The sequence below is a fragment of the Pleurodeles waltl genome, chromosome 4_2, assembly GCF_031143425.1.
Source record: "Pleurodeles waltl isolate 20211129_DDA chromosome 4_2, aPleWal1.hap1.20221129, whole genome shotgun sequence".
Classification (NCBI taxonomy): Eukaryota; Metazoa; Chordata; class Amphibia; order Caudata; family Salamandridae; genus Pleurodeles; species Pleurodeles waltl.
In genome coordinates this window covers 932,202,693-932,222,964 of record NC_090443.1, presented here as the reverse complement: position 1 = coordinate 932,222,964, position 20,272 = coordinate 932,202,693, and the positions used below count along the sequence as shown (strand labels likewise).

The 20,272-nt window shown below is 40.4% G+C and overlaps 1 protein-coding gene across 2 annotated transcripts in view; it reads right to left on the bottom strand.

Annotated features, from left to right (window-relative positions):
- Positions 1–20,272, bottom strand: part of LOC138293492 (voltage-gated potassium channel KCNC1-like) — a 129,677-nt gene that overhangs the window by 53,908 nt on the left and 55,497 nt on the right. The window contains exons 2-3 of one of the 2 annotated variants that reach the window (XM_069232732.1): positions 18,659–18,745; positions 17,528–18,068 (exon numbers count right to left, since the gene is read on the bottom strand). In XM_069232732.1, the coding sequence (XP_069088833.1) occupies positions 17,528–18,019 (492 nt within the window). In that variant the 5' untranslated portion in view covers positions 18,020–18,068; positions 18,659–18,745. The remainder of the gene's footprint in view (positions 1–17,527; positions 18,069–18,658; positions 18,746–20,272) is intronic. The other variant, XM_069232731.1, reaches the window with a different exon arrangement.

Below are 20,272 nucleotides of genomic sequence, written 5' to 3'. Positions count from 1 at the left end.
ATGTATTAGTGGATCACATTATTGAATTAATGTTATGTATTTGCTTTATTGACATTAGCCCATGGTTAATTTAGAGGTTTGGGCCTAGTCAACAAAACCTCATGTAAAGCTGCATTGTTTTAATAAATGTTCGTGAATGTTTTGTGAATGTAGAGAATTATTATATCTCACTGCTCACACTGTGCTGACCAAGCGATTTATAAATGTCTTAGACTTTCTCATGAGAACTACTTGTGGAGATTGCTTTGCGCTAAAGAATGGAGCTAACAATGGATGCACTGACTGAAGCAAGGATTGCAACAAAAGAGCTACCTGACGAGTCTGACGATGGGAACAGGAGGAGAAGAGCCAATCATCGACTTGCAAAAGACAGTTTATTATATCTTAGATTAAAGTTTCTAATTTTATTGGATCCACTGTGGACGTACGATGTTCTGACCAATCACTGCAAGAGAAATTGCTTCAGGGAATTCGATATACCCAGACTACACTTTGTGGAATTGGCGCATTCACTACTTCCATTTCTTCCATGCTACCTTTGCTCGTAGTGGTCCGAGGAGCTGAGAAGTTCCTGATATTTCTTTGTCCCTCTTAACCATCCTCCTAGAGAAGTTGTGTAAATGATGGTTCCTCAGCTTAATAACTATTCTCATAGAGTATTTGTAGTATTCTGATCTTTAGCTTGATGTCCCTTTTGTGGATCAGGCAACTTAGAGTCCACCCGTGGCTGAGCCATTCTCTTTTCATTACCCATTGCTGATAATGACTAGACGATGGCCAACTGACGAAGAGAAATTGCAGCTTGCTGATCCACTTAAGCAGAGGTATAACAATTCTATTGTCTTTCTTCTAGATTTTTGTTCCTTTTCTTTTTGGTGCCAACCGCTATTTTGTCTGAGCCTTAGCTAAATGTTTTCCAAATTAACTTTTGACAATTGTTTAGCATGAAGTCCAAATATGCTATTCTAATTGGAGGGTTAATTAGTAAGCTCAACTGTTGACAAAAGCTATTAATTAAGGATTGATTATATTCACCTGTTGAATCTAGATGTATGCTATTTCTGTTGCTCAGTTATTGTTACAATTGATATGTACCGTGACTCTTGAATGCTTAATTGCCAACACTTTAGTTAAATTGAGATTCTTCTGATGCTTTGGTCAGCCTGTGTTGTTCATGTATGTGTATCATTTTATATTGAGATTAGTTTACATGATGTTGGCATTGTTACTATAGGGAAATCATTTTTTTAACTTTTACTAAAGGTGTGGTTATTCATGGACACATGGGTCATGGTGTGTGAAGTTTACTGACTCAAAGCTGATTAATTGATTGTTGCATATAATATTGTGGTTAATTTGATTATGAGTAGTGAAGTCAAAGATGGTGGTATCACTCTAAACGCAGTCAAAAGGTCCATCGAACCTCTAACGTGTCCCCTTATAAAAAATTATAAAAGATCAAATAAGGTCAGACGTGCTCACAGTTTTTGGTAGCAGAGTCAGAGGTTTGTCTCCTTAAGAGGCCATCATCATTTTCCAGTTATTAACAGAAGAATTGGATGGTTTATCTCTTTAAGAAGCCACTAAAGTATCAGTTCTTGGTAGCAGGAACTGAGGGTGGCATCTCCGTAAGAGACCTTATGAATCACCAGATACAACAGCTATAACATTCCAGATTTGGTAAGGGAAACAAAAGATGTCTCCATAAGAGCCTACCATGACTTACCCGAAACCTTGGAGTTTGCCAATGCTTGTTTGAAGATGTTCTCGGCGTTTCTTGTGAAAGTGTGAATGAAACAGGTTTTGTGCTTGCACAGCTTAAGCAACTCGCAGGTGAATTGCGATGTTTGTGAATGGATAAGGAGTCTGCGTACTCCTAATGAAGTTGTTTTAGGAGTTTGCGTACTCCAAAGTGTGTGAGTAGGGAAGTTGTTGAACTTCACATGTGTGTGGTGCTTTGTGCTCCGAAATTGCCCACAAGGTTGCTGGCATATAGACCCTGCATGGTCTAAGACTCTAGAGTATTGTACAAGTGCATAAGACACTTGCTTTATGTTGTAATTTATCTGTTCAATGGGTCAATCAGGCGTGGTTGACGAACTCAGGCCCATATTTATACTTCTTTAGCGCTGCATTTGCGTAATTTTGTTACGCAAAAGTGGCGCAAACGTACAATATACAATTGTATTTTGTAAGTTTGCACCGCTTTTGCATCAAAAAGCGGCACAAATGCTGCACTAAAAAAGAATGAATATGGGCCTCAGTGTGAGTGTTAAAGTGAGTGGTAGTTTTCAACGAAGCTTTGGTGGGTCTTATGTGCACCAGGAGGATCCAATAATCAGTTGAGAGTAAAATTTGCGGGTCGAATTTTGCTTGTGAGTCAGGGAAACTGAGATAGAAGGAGTATCTGTTAGAGCAAAAAGCCGCAGTTGAAAATTCAGAAAGGTTTCTGAAGTGATTGTGTTACCTATCTGTAGTAAACAGACAAGTTGTGTGTTTATTTTATTTAGTACTTGCAGTATCTGCATTTAGTTTGCTGCGGATCTGAACTGAGGAAGACAAGCTGAAGGGCTTTGTCAGCCGCTGTATGTGTTAGTGTGCTGCGCTGGGATAGGTTGGTTGGAGAGAAAAGCCACGAACGGATTGGTGGACAACCGTGAAGCGTAATTGGTTGAGAAAAGGATTTTGGAATTCAAATTTACTTCCTGATTCAATTGAAGTAGCGTAAAGTACAGAAAATGAAAGTTTTCAAAGCATTAAAAAGTGCCCTAAAGGGAAATGCGTTCATTCCAGTTAGAATAGAGGAGGCTACGCCGCCAGAAGGTAAACCCACCTATATCATTCAAAAAACAAGGTGCTGCGCCATGTCTTTGGCTAAAACAATGGTGCAAAGAAGCAGAAAAAGATGGGAGCTTAGCATTTCCTGCCCACGCAACATTTAATTTGAGGATTTTAGAGAATTTAAGGAGAGTGTTGTATGATTAGGTACCTCCTCCGAGACCTGCACAATTTGATGCATTAGCTATTTGGGAATTAGTGGCCAGACAGCAACAGAAAATTGAGACTTTACAGGGAATTAAGATGTTTCCTGTAATTACACAAGAAAACGAGAGCAAGGCCAGAAAGAGTACCAAGAAGAGGGATTCCTCTCCTTCTGATAAGAAAGAGCAGAGATCGACCAAGTCTAGAAAGTCTTTGACTTTTGATGAGGATTCAGATGATGACAAGTTTATTTTACAATTGTTGAGGAATCGCCCCCCACCATATGCAGCACACGAGTCAGGTCCAAGTACTAGTGCGGGCCCTACAACTCCAGCATCTATTGAAACTATCCAGAGACAAGTACAGGTTAGCCACCATGTCTCTTCCACTTCTACATTGCAGTTACCCAAGCGGCAGGTTGACATACCGAGAATTTATTCAGATGTACCTATTGTAGATACTGCCACTAGTTTAATGATGCCAACAGGACCAACAGACAGGACCAACAGCTCATATGAGACAAGTTTATCAGAAGCCAACATTGACCCAGATAGAGTCTACCCCAAATTTAGAGTCTCCAATGCAAACACATACAGTCCCGAGATACATTCCTATAACAGGTTCACAGACAGAGATGTCTGCATTTCCAAGTCAGAATACAGGAGTAGTTTACCCTAGAGATCTAAATGTCTGACCGTGTCCGGACACTGTGTCCGTACCCGTTGCCATTGCTCCAGTTATACCACTGTTTGCTCAGGGAAACAAAAAGAGCAGTGAACAGAAAATTCTGAATCCAAGTATAGAAATGGAAAGGTTCAATGAAAATGCAGGAATGATGACTTCAATGGGACCGCCATTTGATGGGGACAGGTCCGTTAAATGATTTGAGTCCTTTTAGGACTCCTCCAAATAATCAGGGGACATCAGACATAGGTCCTAACCCAAGTATGGTGACACCAGAGACCCCTTGCTTAATGTTACATCAGGTGCCCAGTGTGAGTAATAACAATATTTCATTACAAGGTTTGACAGCTCAGCAAATACCTGAATGGTTGGAGAAGCTGAGCAGCTCACAAGGAGATTCAAGTGGAGGAAGTTCACTAAATTTGACCAGGCTTAGACTCGAAGCAGAGGAATAGATTGAGGGAACAATAGGGCCAGACAGAATTGACTCATACCATGAAGAAGAGTTGCTTTATTTGTGCAAACTGATCACCAACAAAGCAGGATTAGTGCATCGGAAATGAGCAGATCTGGCAGAGAGATATGACATAGAAATTGAGAAAACAAAGCATTTGAAAAGGAGTTACAGATTAGAATTTGACTCAAAGGACTTTGAGAACATGAGAATACTGGGAATGAAAATTTATGTTAGGGAATTAATTCAGAGCATTCAAACATGAGGAACATTAGATAAGTGGGAGGCAGATGGGTGAAGAACAAGACAAGAAGAAAAGGGATTCTGCGAACCTTACTGCAAATGTGCAGCAGGATGATGACCCAGTGAAAATATTACCAATGAGAGAAATTCCGGGAGGGAATTTTGTTCTTGTCCCTTGGAGCAGAAGTGAACTGTTATCATTTACAAATTACTACCCCTGGTTGAGAGAGAAACCAGTGGAATGGTACCAGCAAATACACAGGTTTGTAAAGCTTGCAAAATGTCTGTGGGAAGATTTGAATACCCTATTAGAAATAGTAGTCACAGCACATGTGTGGGTTGAATACAAGAGGAGTGTAGATTGGCCAACAAGAGAACCTCAGAGACACTTGGCTACCGGTGCACCATCTCCTGATGTAATGAAATATTACATTAAGGTGACTGAATTTTTTAAAATGAGAATTTCTCCCAAGAACATTGATTGGCAGAGAATAGACTGGACAGCTCAAGAAGGGAAAGAGTCCATACATGCGTTCTATGAAAGATTGTTGCAGGCATTTAAACATTACAGTGGTACAGAGACAATTGAACCAAAAGACATGAGTCATTTTGTGTTCAGATTTGTTGAGGTATTAAGACCTAAAATTAGCCAGATGATTAAGAGTCATTTGATTTATTGGCAAGCGAAGCCCATTGATGAGGTATTGCAGTGCACCAAGTACTGTAGTGATGAGATTGAGTTGAAAGAGACGGCAATGGTGATGCAGATTATAGCGGCACAATCAGGGATGCAAGGAAGTTTTCCGCAGCAGCAGCAGGTAAACATGTGGTTGCAGAACCAGGTGAAAGGTAGAGGTCGTGGTGGGGTTGGAAATTGGAATTGTGGTCCCGATTTGAATACTGTAGCCACTCAGAATGATGTGCAGGGAATGAAAAGGATGTTACATTGTCACGCTTGCGAAGGCCTCGGGCATTGGAAGCGTGAGTGTCGGATGTTAGGACAGGAAGGTGTTGTTCAGCAGACAAACAAAATCAGTTATTTTCCAAATGTGAGAGGGCCAAGAACGAGGGGGTCAAAATCCAAATTTTCAGAATAATGTGAAGCAGGTGCAAGGTCTTCAACTTATGAAACAGATGTAAATGTCACATTTGTAGATGCCCCAGTTGCAACAAATTCAACCCCAAGTCCAAATGGTACCTAGGCAACAAATTCAGATACCTCAAGCCCCAATGGACCAGCAGCAGGTGATGCTTCCTCAGCAGGGCACAGGTCAAAGGTTTAACACAATACATCAATACCGATTACGCAGTGAGAATGAAGCGAATGATAATTGGATGGGTGAGAGTTCAGATGAAGAAGAGACTTGCTATGCAAAACTAGATGTTCCATTACTTGTTCAAATGATGGCATTGCCATTCAGACAAATAGTGATGACGAAAAAGACCTTCCTAAAGGAACAGATTGTGACTTGTGAATGAAGAGTAACCCTTGATCAGTTTCTTTACAGTTTTTAAAATACAAGATCTTCCTTCTGATTTACTGGGAACTGTTAAGACAAAGGTACGGGATTTTTCAGGAAAGGAAATTGGTTTAATCGAAGGAGTTGAGCCATTTAAGGTCCCAGTCAAGCCAAATGCAATTTTCCCTCAGATTCCCCAAAGCTACATGACACAGGATACTATCAAAGGGATTGCAGCTATAATTGCGGAATTTGTAAACCAATGTGATCTGAAAGAAGTACTGAGCAGCCCATGCAACTCACCTATCATGGGTTTAAGAAAACCCTGTGGGAAGTTTCAAATTGTTCTGGATTTGAGGAAAATTAATGATATTCTGATTAAATGTTGTCCAGTGGTCTGAAATCCAGCAGTGATATTGTTTCAGATCCCACGTGATGCTGAATGGTTCACTGTAGTGGACCTATCAAAAGCATTCTTTTCTGTACCTCTTCACGAGGATAGACAGTTTTTTCTGTTTTAAATTCCTGGATAGAGTGTGTGTTGGTGCAGAATTCCACAAGGATTTTCAGAGTCACCGTCCATTTTTAATTAGATACTGAAGAAGAATTTGGGGTAATTGGCAATGCCTTTCCAATCAACCTTGGTACAGTACATTGATGATTTGTTGATTGCTTCAAAGACAAGAGAAGCATGCAAGTATGATACTATTGCCTTGTTAAATCACTTTAAAAGGAATGGACTAAAGGCCATCATTATAACATCGGCGGTAAAAAACGCCTACCTCCACGGTGACGGCCACCAAAAGATTGTCGCTGCGGCTACCACCTGCCCGCCATAATATGACTACAGCTGGATTTCCACCACAAGAAGGGTGGAAATCCGGCTGTGGCCATCCTGGCGGATGGCGGTAAACTGGCGCTGCTACCACAAAGCAGTGCCACGCCAGTAGACCGCCACCAGCCATATTATGAAAAATAATACGGCCTGGTGGTGTTCTGCTGGCGGGCGCTGCTGACGGTAGCAGTTCCCCGTCCCTTCTCCTGCCGGGAAGACCCTCTGGAGGGGGGTATTATGTGTGTTTGTGGGGGTGTGTGCATGTATGTGTGAGTGTGTGCATAAATGCGGGTGTGTGTTTAGTGTTAATTGCGTGCGTGAATGTATGGAAGTGTGAGTGCGTGTATGTATGGAAATAGGAATGTATGTCTGTGTGCATGTTTTGAAGTGTGTGCGGATGTGTGTGTGAATGGAAGAATGCATGCATGTATGTGTGAATGAGTGTGTGTCTGTGTGTGTGTGTGTCTGATGGGGGGGCGTGGATGTAGGGGGGTGATGGGGTGTCTAGAGAGGTAGGGGGTGAGGGAGTGTCTGGAGAGGTAGGGGAGTGGGGGCCTCCTATCAGTGATAGGGAAGGAATTCCCTGTCACTGATAGTGCCTACCGCCATGGTTTTCGTGGCATTAAGCACGCCACAAAAAAACATGGCGGTAGGCAGGGTCATAATCCTGCCAGCGGCACAATGACAGCCAGTCTGGAGATAGTTATCTCCAGCCCGGCGCCCGCTACCGCCATGACGGTTGGAGTGGTACATTAGCGGGTTGACAATGTCACAATGTGGCGGTAAGTACCGCCAGCCTGTTGGCAGAACTACCACCACATTAACGCCGACCGCCAGGGTCATAATGACCCCCAAAGTGTCCCCAACAAAATGACAGTATTGTCAGAGAGAAGGGAAATATTTGGGACACCAAATTGAAAAGGGAGCTAGAAAGATTTCCAGAGAGAGGGTCACAGGTATATTGCAGATGAATCCACCTGCCACACAGAGAGATGTCAGAAAGTTCCTGGGAATGGTGAGCTATTGTCACCAATCGATTCCCAACTTTTCAATCATTTCAAAGCCATTGCAGGAGCTGACGCGCAAATAAGTTACTGATCCCTTAGTATTAAACCAAGCTTGCTTGAAAGCCTTTACTGAGTTGAAAGAGAGTCTGTGCAAAGCTCCAGCTTTGGGAATGCCTGATTACACAAAACCATTCTTGTTGTTTTGTCATGAGCATGATGCATGTTCTTTGTCTGTCTTGACTCAAGTCCATGGTGGTGTAAACCACCCAGTAGCATATTTTCCAGCTTCTTTGGACCCAGTCGCAGCAGCATTACCTGGCTGTTTGTGCACAGTAGCAGCAGTTGGATTGAGCCTCACTCCAAGTGAAAGCATTGTGATGGGACATTCTTTAACTGTTATGGGCCCTTACTCCATTGAAGTTTTTCTTACCCGAACCAAGACCCAACATCTTACCAATGCAAGGCTTGTTAAATAAGAGACTATAATTTTGGGTTCACCAAATGTTACTCTGAAAAGATGTACAGTGCTGAACCCAGCAACTTTGCTCCCAAAAGAAAATGTTGAAACTAACAAATTGAAAGAGGTTGAACATAACTGTCTGGAAGTGACCGATTTGTGCACGAAACCGAGACCTGATATTCAGGATACTCAATTGGAAGAAAATGACCAGATCATTTTTGTTGATGTTTCCTGTTTAAGGGATAACATGGGAACATTGAGAGCAGGATATGCTGTGTGTCCTGGCTTCTAGGAGTGTATTCGCACAAGTAGCTGAATTAGTGGCTCTTACTCCAGAGCATGCATTGTTTCTGCACAGCTTAAAGTTACCATTTATACTGACAGTCAGTATGGATTTGGAATAGTCCATGACTTTGGTTTGCTATGGTCACAGAGAACCTTCCTGACCTCTTCTGGTTCACCAGTTTTAAATAGTGAAATAATCCATGATTTGCTGCAAGCTTTACATATGCCTGAAAAGATCGCTGTGGTGAAATGCAGAGCACACCTAAAATCACAAGATTTTGTGTCAATGGGAAATGAATATGCGGAACAAGTCGCAAAGTTTTCCGCATTGAATTGTATAGCATTCAAAGACAATTTTTAATTGATACCTGAGGAAGAAACATGTACGAATTATGCTTTAAATGTGATGGACACCTGGGAAGAGCTAAAAGCACTTCAAGAAAATGCTGACAAAGATTCAAAGAAAATGTGGGTCAAAATGAAATGTGTACAAAGGGATTATGATGTGTGGGTCACAGAGGAAGGACAAATCATCCTGCCAAATAACTTGTTGGCTCAAATGGCTAGATATTATCATGGTTAAGCACATGTTGAGAGGGATGCCATGATTCGAACGTTTAAGCAATTCTAGTTCAATCCAAAGTTTAGACATGTCGGCGAAGCAATTTGCCACAGTTGCATCATCTGTCAACAGATGAACGTGGGAAAAAGGACTGTGGTCAGTATGAGCCACATTGGAAGAGAGGGAGGTCCATTTAGCAGAATACAGATGGATTTTATTGAGGTGCCTGTGTATGGAGGATTGAGAAAGGTGCTGGTGATTGTGTGCATTTTTAGTCATGAATTGAAGCCTACCTAACACAAAGAAATGATAGTCTTAATGTAGTGAAGCTACTGCTTAGGGAACTGTTGCCTCATTTTGAGTTTCTGGTCTCTTTAGAATCAGACAGAGGAAGTCACTTCAACAATGAAGTAATTAAATTGCTGTGTTCAGCCTTAAACATTGAACAGAAGTTGCATTGTAGTTATTGCCCTGAAGCATCAGGACTTGTCAAGCAAATTAATGGAACCTTGAAATCAAGGTTTGCAAAAATGTGTGCGCCCACGAATCTGAAATGGTCAGACACACTACCGCTAGTTCTGATGAGTTTGAGAAACACACCCGACAGGAAGACTGGACTATCACCACATGAAATCCTCATGGGCAGAGCAATGAGGTTGCCAGCGGTTCCTGCAAATGCTCTTGTGAACTTAACAGATGATATGGTGTTGGACTACTGCAAGGGTCTGGCTGATGTGGTTCACTCTTTCTCTCATCAGATGGAAGCTTCAAGTAGTACTGGTTACTACGACAGCTGTGAAGTGTGCAGGAGTTCCAAAATGTATTCATACCAGCCATACTCAGAAAGTACCCTGTCCTTTGGATAATGAAGACAAGTTGTTGAGAGTGCTAACCACTTCTGGACAAACTCCAGGAAAAGACAAGGAAACTGAAGAATCAGAGACTGACTCTGAGCAGACTGAAGACAATTCAGGCACTCCTGTGAGAGACGAAGTGGAGGACATACAGGAGGGTGACAGCGAACCATCCTCAACTGAGGTAGCAGGAGAGTCTAGCCAGAAGAGGGCTCTCCCAGAAGCAGACGGACTTGAAGGATAAATAGAGCAAGCCACAAACCCTGCGGTTGAAGGAGTTGAGGCAGATCAAAGTCAAAGAGATCTGACTCCTCCGACAGAAGTCGCAGTGAGTCACATTGACTAAAAATCCTGCAGAACTTGAGGAAGCTGAAAGTCCAACCTTGAAAAGAGCATATAACCAAGGGTCCACTGAATGGAGAAAAGTGGCCAAAATCACAAGCTAAGATAAAAAAATCAATTACAGTGTCTACAATTGAAGAAGAAGTAGACACAACAAGAAAAGAAGATTTGAGTGATGGAAAATTAAATGGAGATCTTAGGCGGAAAAGAAAGCGAATTGCAAGTAGAAGGTATGCAGGTCCTGAATGGGCGTATGCAACGACTAGTGATTGGCAGAGTGAATATTTCTCTTTTTGTTTTGATCGTGAGATTCCAGGTCAATAATTTGGTATGTGAAGTAAGTCAATGAACTGAACTTTGGAAAGTTTGTGTGACTGAGAGAAAAAAGAGACAATTGAAAGTAACCTGAAGAAACATTTTGAAATGATCTGATTTGACAATCTGCTAAACCGAATGTGACAACAGATAGCGGTTTTGACAAAAGTTCTGAAAAAGAGACTGAAAGCTGTAAATATTTGCAAAGAAGATTTTTATTTTGCTGCATAGCTTTATTTTTGTTTCCTTCTACTTTCCGATTTGTTACAGATCATGAGGAATCCGAATGAGCAGGCTAGGAAGAGTAGGTGTTGTAAATACATAGGTATTGGTTTAGCTATTGTGTGCATGATAGTATGTTTGGTATTCGTTGTGAGTGTGAGTCTTATTGAGAAAACTGTGAATAATAATACTTCTGTTTTAGAAATGACTACTACATTTATAGAGTTAGAAAAGTTTAAAAGGGATGAGATATATTTACATGCAAATAATGCACAAGGAGATCTTTCTTCTAATGTTTTCTATCGCTTATTAAATGAGTATGTTGAGACAATGAATGCATGACAGTGTTATGTTTGCACACAAATTCCTTCATCAGTAGAGGAAGTGATTACCTATCACAGCTTGCCTTTAACGTATGGAATTAGTTGCAGTCTTTTACTAACAAGGCTCTATAACCAAGAGTATATCCAGTATTTCTATTCAAATCATGATGTAGTGTTTTTGTTTGTACCTATAATTAAATACTTGAGTAGAGTGGCTAAGGAAAATACCATAGAATTATTAAGAGGTTTCTTTGAGCCTACATTAACAAGTAGCACTGCTGACGCTCACAGGACTAATTTGACATGCTTGCTTATACCAGTAGAAAAGAGCTTCTTAGATCAAACTGATGACAGGAGAAAGTCACTAAAGGAGAAATTAGAAAAGGGCTTAGAGAAAAGGACATTTAGAAATGACTATGCATTTAGTGAAATTAGAACACAAGGGAAGTTAGCTTTAGATGCGTAGGGAAGCAGCCAAAGTCTAGAACTGGCACATTATTTGCGGGAACAAGTGAATGTAGGCATGTGTTTCTTTTCCAGACTAAATGGACTTTTATGTTAAATGGACAAGACCCAGCAATTCCAGGGGTTTATTACATCTGTGGACCGAATGCTTATTACAGCCTTCCAAGAGGATGGTATGGCACATGTTACTTAGGGACAGTATTCCCAAAGATTTATCAGCTTGAGAACCTGAAAGGGTTACACTATGCTAGATGAAAGAGAGAATCTTTCTCTGGCATAGTTGGAGATATATTTGGAGCAATGATTCCCTCAGTGGGAGTTACTCTGAATTCAGTGAAAATTCAAAAGTTGTTTACTATTGTGGATAACATGCTGACTAGTTTTTCAAGAGCCATGATCCTAAAGGACACAGAAATGGCTGTGGTAAGATCTATGACTCTTCAGAACCGCCTTGCATTAGAGATCCTTTTAGCAAAGGAGGACAGAGTTTGTAAATTAGTACAAATGCACATTGTTGTACTTTCATCCAGGACAATAGTGAGAAAGTTAGAAGCTTTATTAACAATTTAACTAATATCAACTCTGATTTACAAGAATTGAAAGAACCTGGAGTTTGAGAAAACGTTCTGTGGAAAAGTGGCTGGGCAACCTAGGGAGGAAAGAAATTTTGAAAAAAATACAGATAATGTTGATTGTTGTGACTTGTATAATTGGATCATGGGGAATTTATAAATTGTATAATGTGATTAAAATGAAGAAGTTGAAAAAGGATCAGAGGAGGGAAGAAATTAAATTGGTGACATACCTTAGAGAAAATTCGAGAAAGGGTATAAGAGTAAAGGGTTATAGCAATACAAAATTTTAGTTAAAGAAAAATGTGTGTGAGTGGATAAAAAGGCCCTCCTTACGGGGCTGGCGGTTCTACCGCGGACCCGGAGGTAAAGACTGCTGCATTACAAGCTGTGGGGTTTTGCCGAAGCCAAACCGCCACAGCACCGCCTGGCCTGTCAGTGCAGTCGCAGCGATGTGGCTGGTGGGGAGTTGCTTCAGGCCGGCGGTCACCCCGCCATGAAAACCCTGGTGGTCACGCACCCGGAGACAGGAATCCCCATTACTGTCACCAGTACACACATGCACACATGTCACCACACCTCCATGCACCCCCCACTCATCCACACTCATGCATGCACCCCCCCTCCAAATTCACATTTATGCACAACTCCGGGTCATCCACACACATGCACACACCTCCCCACCCCCTTCATCCACACTCATCCACACACCCCCACTCAATCCACACTTATGCACACACATGCACTCCACGCACACATGCATACACACACACACACTCACGGACACATGCATACACACACACACACACTCACGCACACCCATACAGGCACACACACACGTACACACCACACACATGCATCCAACACCCCCCACTTCGGACAATCAACTTACCTTTTCCAGTGAGTTGGTAGTCCGGGAGGGGATGGGTCCTGGTGTTTTGTAACACCAGCACGGCACCACCGTAAAAGACTTCACCAAGCCGTATTACATATTGTAATGTGGCGGGGGGAGTCTTGCTGGTGTGGTGGTGCTGCAACCGCCTGTTCAACATTAATGGGTGGAAGTCCAAACAGGACTCCTAATATGGTGGCCAGTACTGGCGGCCTGTTGACTGCAGATACTTCAGCAGTCTGCTTACAAGACCACAGACGCCGTAATGAGGCCCAAAGTGTGATGAAATATTTAGTCATCAGAGGAGGGACTAATGAATTTGCATTTATTATCTAGTTAAGAATTTACATGAATTAGGCTAACACAGAAAATAATTTGCACCTTGGATAATGTTCCCACTTAAGTGGCCACCATACCACATGTAATGATTAATAATGAACTCACATTTATGGTTAAATAAATATACATGTAGAATAAAATGAATTAGTCGATCATATTATTGAATTAATGTAATGTATTTGCTTTAATGACATTAGCCATTGATTAATTTAGAGTTCGGACCTGGTCGACAAAACTTCATGTCAAGCTGCATTGTTTTAATAAATGTTCGTGAATGCAGAGAATTAATATATCTCACTGCTCACACTGAGCTGACCAAGCAATTTCTAAATGTCTTAGACTTTTTCATGAGAACTGCTTGTGGAGATTGCTTTGCGGTAGAAAATGTTACTATGTTAACTTGATGCATGAGAAAGAGATGTTCCCAGGAGCTAATAATGGATGCACTGACTGAAGCACGTTGACCTGACGATGGGAAAAGGAGAAGAGCCAAACATCAATGTGCGCAAAGACTGTTTAGTATATCTTAGATTTAGGTTTCTAATTTTATTGGATCCACTGTGAACGTACGATGTTCTGACCAATGACGGCAAGAGAAATTGCTTTAGGGAATTCCCTATACCCAGACTACACTTTGTGGAATCGCCGCATTCACTACTTCCATTTCTTCCATGCAATTTATACCTGTAGTGGTCCTGTTCGAGGAGCTGAGAAGTTTCTGATATTTGTTTGTCCCTCTTAACCATCCTCCTAGTGAAGTTGCATTAATGATGTCCTTTTTGTGGTTTAGTTAACTTAGAGTCCACCCGTGGCTGAGCCATTCCCTTTTCATTGCCCATTGCTGATGTTGACTAGGCGGATGTCCAATTGACGAAGAGAAATCACAGCTTGCTGATCCACTTGAGGAGAGGTATAACAATGCTATGGTCTTTGTTCTAGATTTGTATTCCTTTTCTTTTAGGTGCCAACCGCTATTTTGTTAGTTATATGTTTTCCAAATTAACTTTTGACTAAATTGTTTTGCATAATGTCCAAACATGCTATTCTAATTGGAGGGTTAGTGAGTAAGCTCAAATGTTGACAAATGCTATTAACTAAGGATTGATTCTGTTCACCTGTTTAATCTAGATGGATGCTATTTCTGTTGCTCAGTTAATGTTGCTACTGATTTGTACTATGACTCTTGAAAGCTTTATTGCCAATGCTTTGGTTAAATTGAGATTCTTCTGACGCTTTGGTCAGCCTGTGTTATTCATATATGTGTATCATTTGGTACTGAAATTAATTTATGTGATGATAAAATTGTTACTATATGGAAATATATTTTCTAACTTTAACTAAAGTTGTGGTTATTCATGGCCTCAAGGGTCATGGTCCGTGAAGTTTACTGACTCAAAGCTTCTGAATAATTGATTATTGCATATGATATTGTGGTTGATTAGATTATGAGTAGTGAAATCAAAGATGGTGGAATCACTCTGAGCACAGTAAAAAGGTCCATAGAAACTCTAATGCGACCCTTAAATAAATAAATTATAAGAGACCAAATAAGGTCAGACGCGCTCACAGTGTTCAAGTACAGTCAAATAGCTGTTTAAAAAAATCATCATTTGTTTTCTTTAACAGGTTCATTAGTTGCTTTATCTTTTCTAATTTGTTCTGCCTTTCTTAGATATGTGCACTGATGGACAAAGAGAATGGGAGACCTATCTGTATCAGAATAAGGGCCTAATTTATGAAAATTTAGCGCCGCCTTTGAGTCATTTTTTGATGCAAAAGTGGCGTAAACTTACAAAATATAAGTATATTTTGGAAGTTTGCGCTGCTTTTGCATTAAAAAAGACGCAAAGGCAGCACTAACTTTTCATAAATCAGACCCTAAGTGTTTTACATGCTGAGTCAAACAAAGCTAGAATAAACTTCGACATAGTAGCTGAGTCTTTCAGTCTGCTCAGGAAATATTGTGGAATACTGTATCTAAAGCAACATATAATTTGAGCAACACACAAAATTATTCATCCTTCCAGTTAATAGTTAATTCTTCGCCGTGAGGCAAAACAGTTGATCTTGTGAAGAGGCAGAAACATAAAAAGACTAAATCCTGCAAATTGTGATGCTCCACTTTGGACTACTATATGTTTTGAAGAGAATTAGAGGTAATAGAAGGTTGCCCAACAATGGATCTGTCATGTCCTATAATAGCTGCATTAGCTGCATTTGAAGAACGTTTCTTGATAAGAGGAGAGATATTTTTCTCTTTCAAGAGTTAAATTCATATTCCTAGACACAAGATTTATTCATCTACTTTAAGGGTGTAGATTCCTCGTTAAGGTACCAAACAAAGTTCCAAACCATTCACGTTTTTACGATTTCAAGGACAGCATCCACTAGATGTGGTCAAATAGAAATCCTGCTATGTGATTTCCAGATGGAAATTAGTCTATTACACAGATGTCATGGGCAGAGAGGGCAAACATGATCTTATCCATACAAAATGCAGTTCATGATGAAAACAATACCTGTGGTGGTTGTAGGTACTCATTGACAAGTAGGTTTAACATATACTCATGCATTCTGTCTCCAGTTGAGAGTTGCCCAAGGTTTATCTTAAAATGCATGTACACGGCCAAAACAGCTGCAAAAGTATTTTAGACAAAATTGGTAACATAATATTGCTTGGTGGGTTTTACTTTGTGCCAGTTGTCATGTGTGTTGTGTGTACACTTCCATACTCCTCTTCTCCAGATAGTTTCTACTTACCATAGATTGTTTTGAGTAGGAATTTTCATAGGACATCAAATTGATAACAGTAGTTTAGAATTTATATGTGCATTTATACCTCTACAACCTCAATGTGAGACTTGGAACAACACCAGGCTTGGAGACTCCTTAGAACTCTTATCACAGGAACATATTATAGACTTATAGCTCAATGCAAAGGGCTATATTGTTGTTAAACCTGAGGCATAGGTAAGTGCGGGCCTATAAAACTATTAGAACATTCCAGCCACTGAGGGTAGTATTTTCTGAATTAAAAAGGCAGAAACACAAAGTCACACATTGGAATGTTGGAACCGGGGGCCTGTACCAGCCATTATTAGCCCTGAGACACCCCACTGTCTCGAATGGAGCATTCAACATTTCAGTATTTTAATAAATCCTAAGAAACTGTGTCCCTTGGATGCATGCTCAATGCTCACTCACACACAGGTGATTTCCAGGACACCAGGAATCACTCCTTCAAACGTAATCAACTTCAGGGCAGGAGAATAACTAACAGTGTTTTTCTTGTATATTCTTCTTTAGTGATTTACGTTCAAACTCTGCCCTATCTAGTGGATATACCTCATGAATAATCTTACCTCTGTAAGGCAATAAAATGCCTTTGTTGAAAACTCACAAACATGAAATAAGCAATACATTTGTCATTCTTGGTTGGATATATTGGATCTGAATACCCTACCAGTGGAGCTCTAGAGTGTTGAGCCTCTAGATTCCATTATGGTTGTTCCAATGAAAGTATACAAACTTGTTGATCGGATTGTTAATTTATAACATGCTTCAACACTCACAATTGTGGAAGATCTGCAGAGGCTAATAAAATTAAAAAGGCTAATTTTCTATTTTGATTTACTTCTCTGACAAATTATCTGGGTTTGTTTTTGATGAAAACAATATACACCGCACCTGTGGCCTAGTAATCTCGGGGTACAAGGCAACGGTCTGGTCAGTATTGCCAAGAGTGTAACCAAAACAATGCCTCCCACCAGCAAATAACTTTCCCACAACTGCTTCTTCATTTCCATATTTAGAACTTGTTTAGCTTGTCAATAACAATGTACCTTAGGTAGAGTATAAAAACCAACAGTATTTACCACGTCACAGCGCACCATTCCTTTGTCCGCTAATAACAGGTGTGGTTGGGTCAACATTTAAACTACAAGAAAAATTGCCTCATTGCTAGGATCCCTGCAATGCAAGTGTGGTATGTACAGAATGGTTTCTTTCTAAATGTGGGACTAGTGGTAGGAGAGTTGTCCAATAAATAAATATTCTTACAGTAGTTAAGTATTAACATTTAGAGCTTTTGAATTCAACTAAAAAGAGTATCACAATATTCAGATGAGGCCTCACTCTAGCCCAGACATCCTATGCCTAGTATTGTAAAAGGCTAAAAGATGTTGTTTGTATTCACCTCTCATTATTATTATAGAAATAGAAGAGGCCTCACCATTGCAGCAATAGAAGAATATGGCGATTGGAAGAGTGCCCAGATCTTTGGCTGCCATCTTGCTTTCCAGCTGTAGTCTGTTCTTCCCGTCGGAGTTATAAGCCCCGTTCCATCGGTTTGATGGCTTTCATCCCACATGTCAAAATCTTCCAAGCTACATTCTTTGCTGTTAAGCTTTAGCCAACAGCAACGTGCCAACTGAGTGTCGTTTATCTCCCAAAATGCCAGCTCTTCAACCAAGACAGACCTACATATTTCCCCTGCGAAATGAAGATGGCCTGTCCGATAATATTCCAGTACACAGGCAAACACTTTGGCATTTCTATCGAAGAAGAACTCCTTGAGTTTTGAGTCAAAGTCACTGGAACTGTAGGAGTGAGGGTCAGTGAGATTGTCTAGCTTAGTTCCAGGGAATTTCTGAAGTGTGCTACAGTATGTCTCAAACCTGACTCCTCCAACATTGATGGTTATCCGATTGTTTGGAGCGTCCATTTTTGCGACTGAATCGAAGTTAAACAGTGGGTGCGCCTACCCCATAAACCTACAATGGAATGAAAAATAAAAACAAATAAATGCCATGTTTAGGAAAAAACTTTGCAATCATTTTATAAAACTTGTTTTACAAGTTACAGCATGTAACTGATCCTGGTCATGAACCGGGACAATATTTAGAATTGTGCAATTAAAATTCATGCGGCTCCATGTTCAGGAAAAGTACAAAAAAGGCCAGTAACTCTCAGAATCTGTTCTCTTCTGCACCACTGCAAAACCACGTGATTTCTACTAAATGTCAAAAACATAGGGAATCTGTGTAGGCAAATATGTTCAAATGTGGGATATATCTATTATCAACTGGGGACTATCGTGTTTTGAAATTGCTGGTTGCACATGAAATAATTAATTCATATCAACTCATGCACTGGTGGCCAGTTCTGTTTTTTCAAAGAATATTGGGGATATCAGACAATCCTTTTATGTTATATTTATAAAAGGTGCCATGTGGTCTAATTGACCCAAGACCACGTCCTTCATCCTGGAACTTCGCTACGATTGCCTGTTGTAAACTCTGTTAAAGTTCCTTGAAAATTATGTTTATAAGTTGTTTTTTTGTAAAATGATTTTTATACTCACTGTTTTTAATGATAGTAGAAGTTATATCCGTTTGTCAGATAAGACTGGACTTCCAGTTTTATTGACAGTCTTTTTCCACAACCTTTCCTGCAGAAGAAATAACAAAATATATAGTGACACTAAATGGATTCTTCCTCCACCGAAGTCTTTCTGTAATCATGGCAAATGTCAAGCCTACTTCAAGCTGCTTGTTGATGATTTCAACATGAGCCTTTGCAAGAAATGGACATAACTTGACTGTGGTCATTTTGCCAAATTGTCACGCAACGCAGCACAGCAACCAGAAATGCTGCACTGCATTGCCTGGGGAACGAGCAGGATAGTGCCATATCTACAGAGACCTGGCGCCCTCCTCCTGTCACTCCACCTCTGGCACACAATGAGGCTGCTGAGTGCCAAGCACACACCTTTGCACCACAGTGTGTGCGTGAGTTACTATAGGGTTTGTAGTGGAAGGGTGGCCTTCCAGGACAAAATTCTATACCAATAGTAACTTTAAAACTTTTCCTACTTTGTAACTGTGATATACAGTGCCGCACACATGCAAGGTTGGAAAAGAAAGAAGAAATAAAAGCATTTCTCCTTGATAGCGCTGGTATTTTGTGATGCAAAACCCTGTCTACTTTTTTAGTAGATAGGATTTTGCATCAATAACCATGGATGCTTGCGTGGGAACGCCCATGCACCACCTATGGACCACCCTCTTTTGGCGTTAAGTAATGCAAAGCAGTGCTAAGTACTGCTTCACACTACTGTCAAATGAATTTCCGGCACAAAACACGTTTTGTGGTGTAAAGTAAATTAGAAAAAAAAGATTTTGCATCAATCTTGTGATGTACACTTGGTGCAGACTATTAGTACATGTACACCTATGTGTATAATGTAGTTTATGGGGGTACATTATTTGTAGATGAAGGTAAGGGTACTGTGATAAATAAAATGATTCAATGTTCCTAGTAGCTGAATTTGTATTCTTGAAAGATGTAACAAAACTAAAACCCTAGGATATAGGCTGAAGAAAGCCACAAAGAAGATGGAATGGCAGAGAAAATGCTTCACCAATCACAATCAAAACAATTTTTAAAATGGTTATGTTTCCTTATGATCTAATGATAATGATAATGTGTTGGAGGAGTTCTCTCTCATAGAGAGTTCATACGTGTACAAGTATCATTGAAGTTAGCCAATCAATCAATTTAATGAGAAGATATATCAGTAGCTATTGATATAAGTTGGTCCTCCCTGCATTGTTGTAGTTTTTTATTCTAGTTGTTGATTGACAAAAGCCCTCCTGGCATAGTTGTTGGCAGCCTATTACGGCACCTGACCAGCAGAGAGCATGTGGGACCTACAACTATGGTAAGATTTAGTATCACAAACAAAATAAAAAATATAGGATAATAAAGCTTTGAGTTTAAGCACATCCTCGAGGGTTTCTACCATATATTTCATGACTACATGTTTGGGAGACTTCTGCATCACGTGTGCCTGGGATGGGAGTGAGAAATTGGGTTATTATTTTGGGGTGGGTGACTATCTACCTCAAAGAACTTTCACAGCCCTTATCAGGGTAAGCCCTGAAAGTCACTAAATAATCCTGAGCCCAACCCCTTG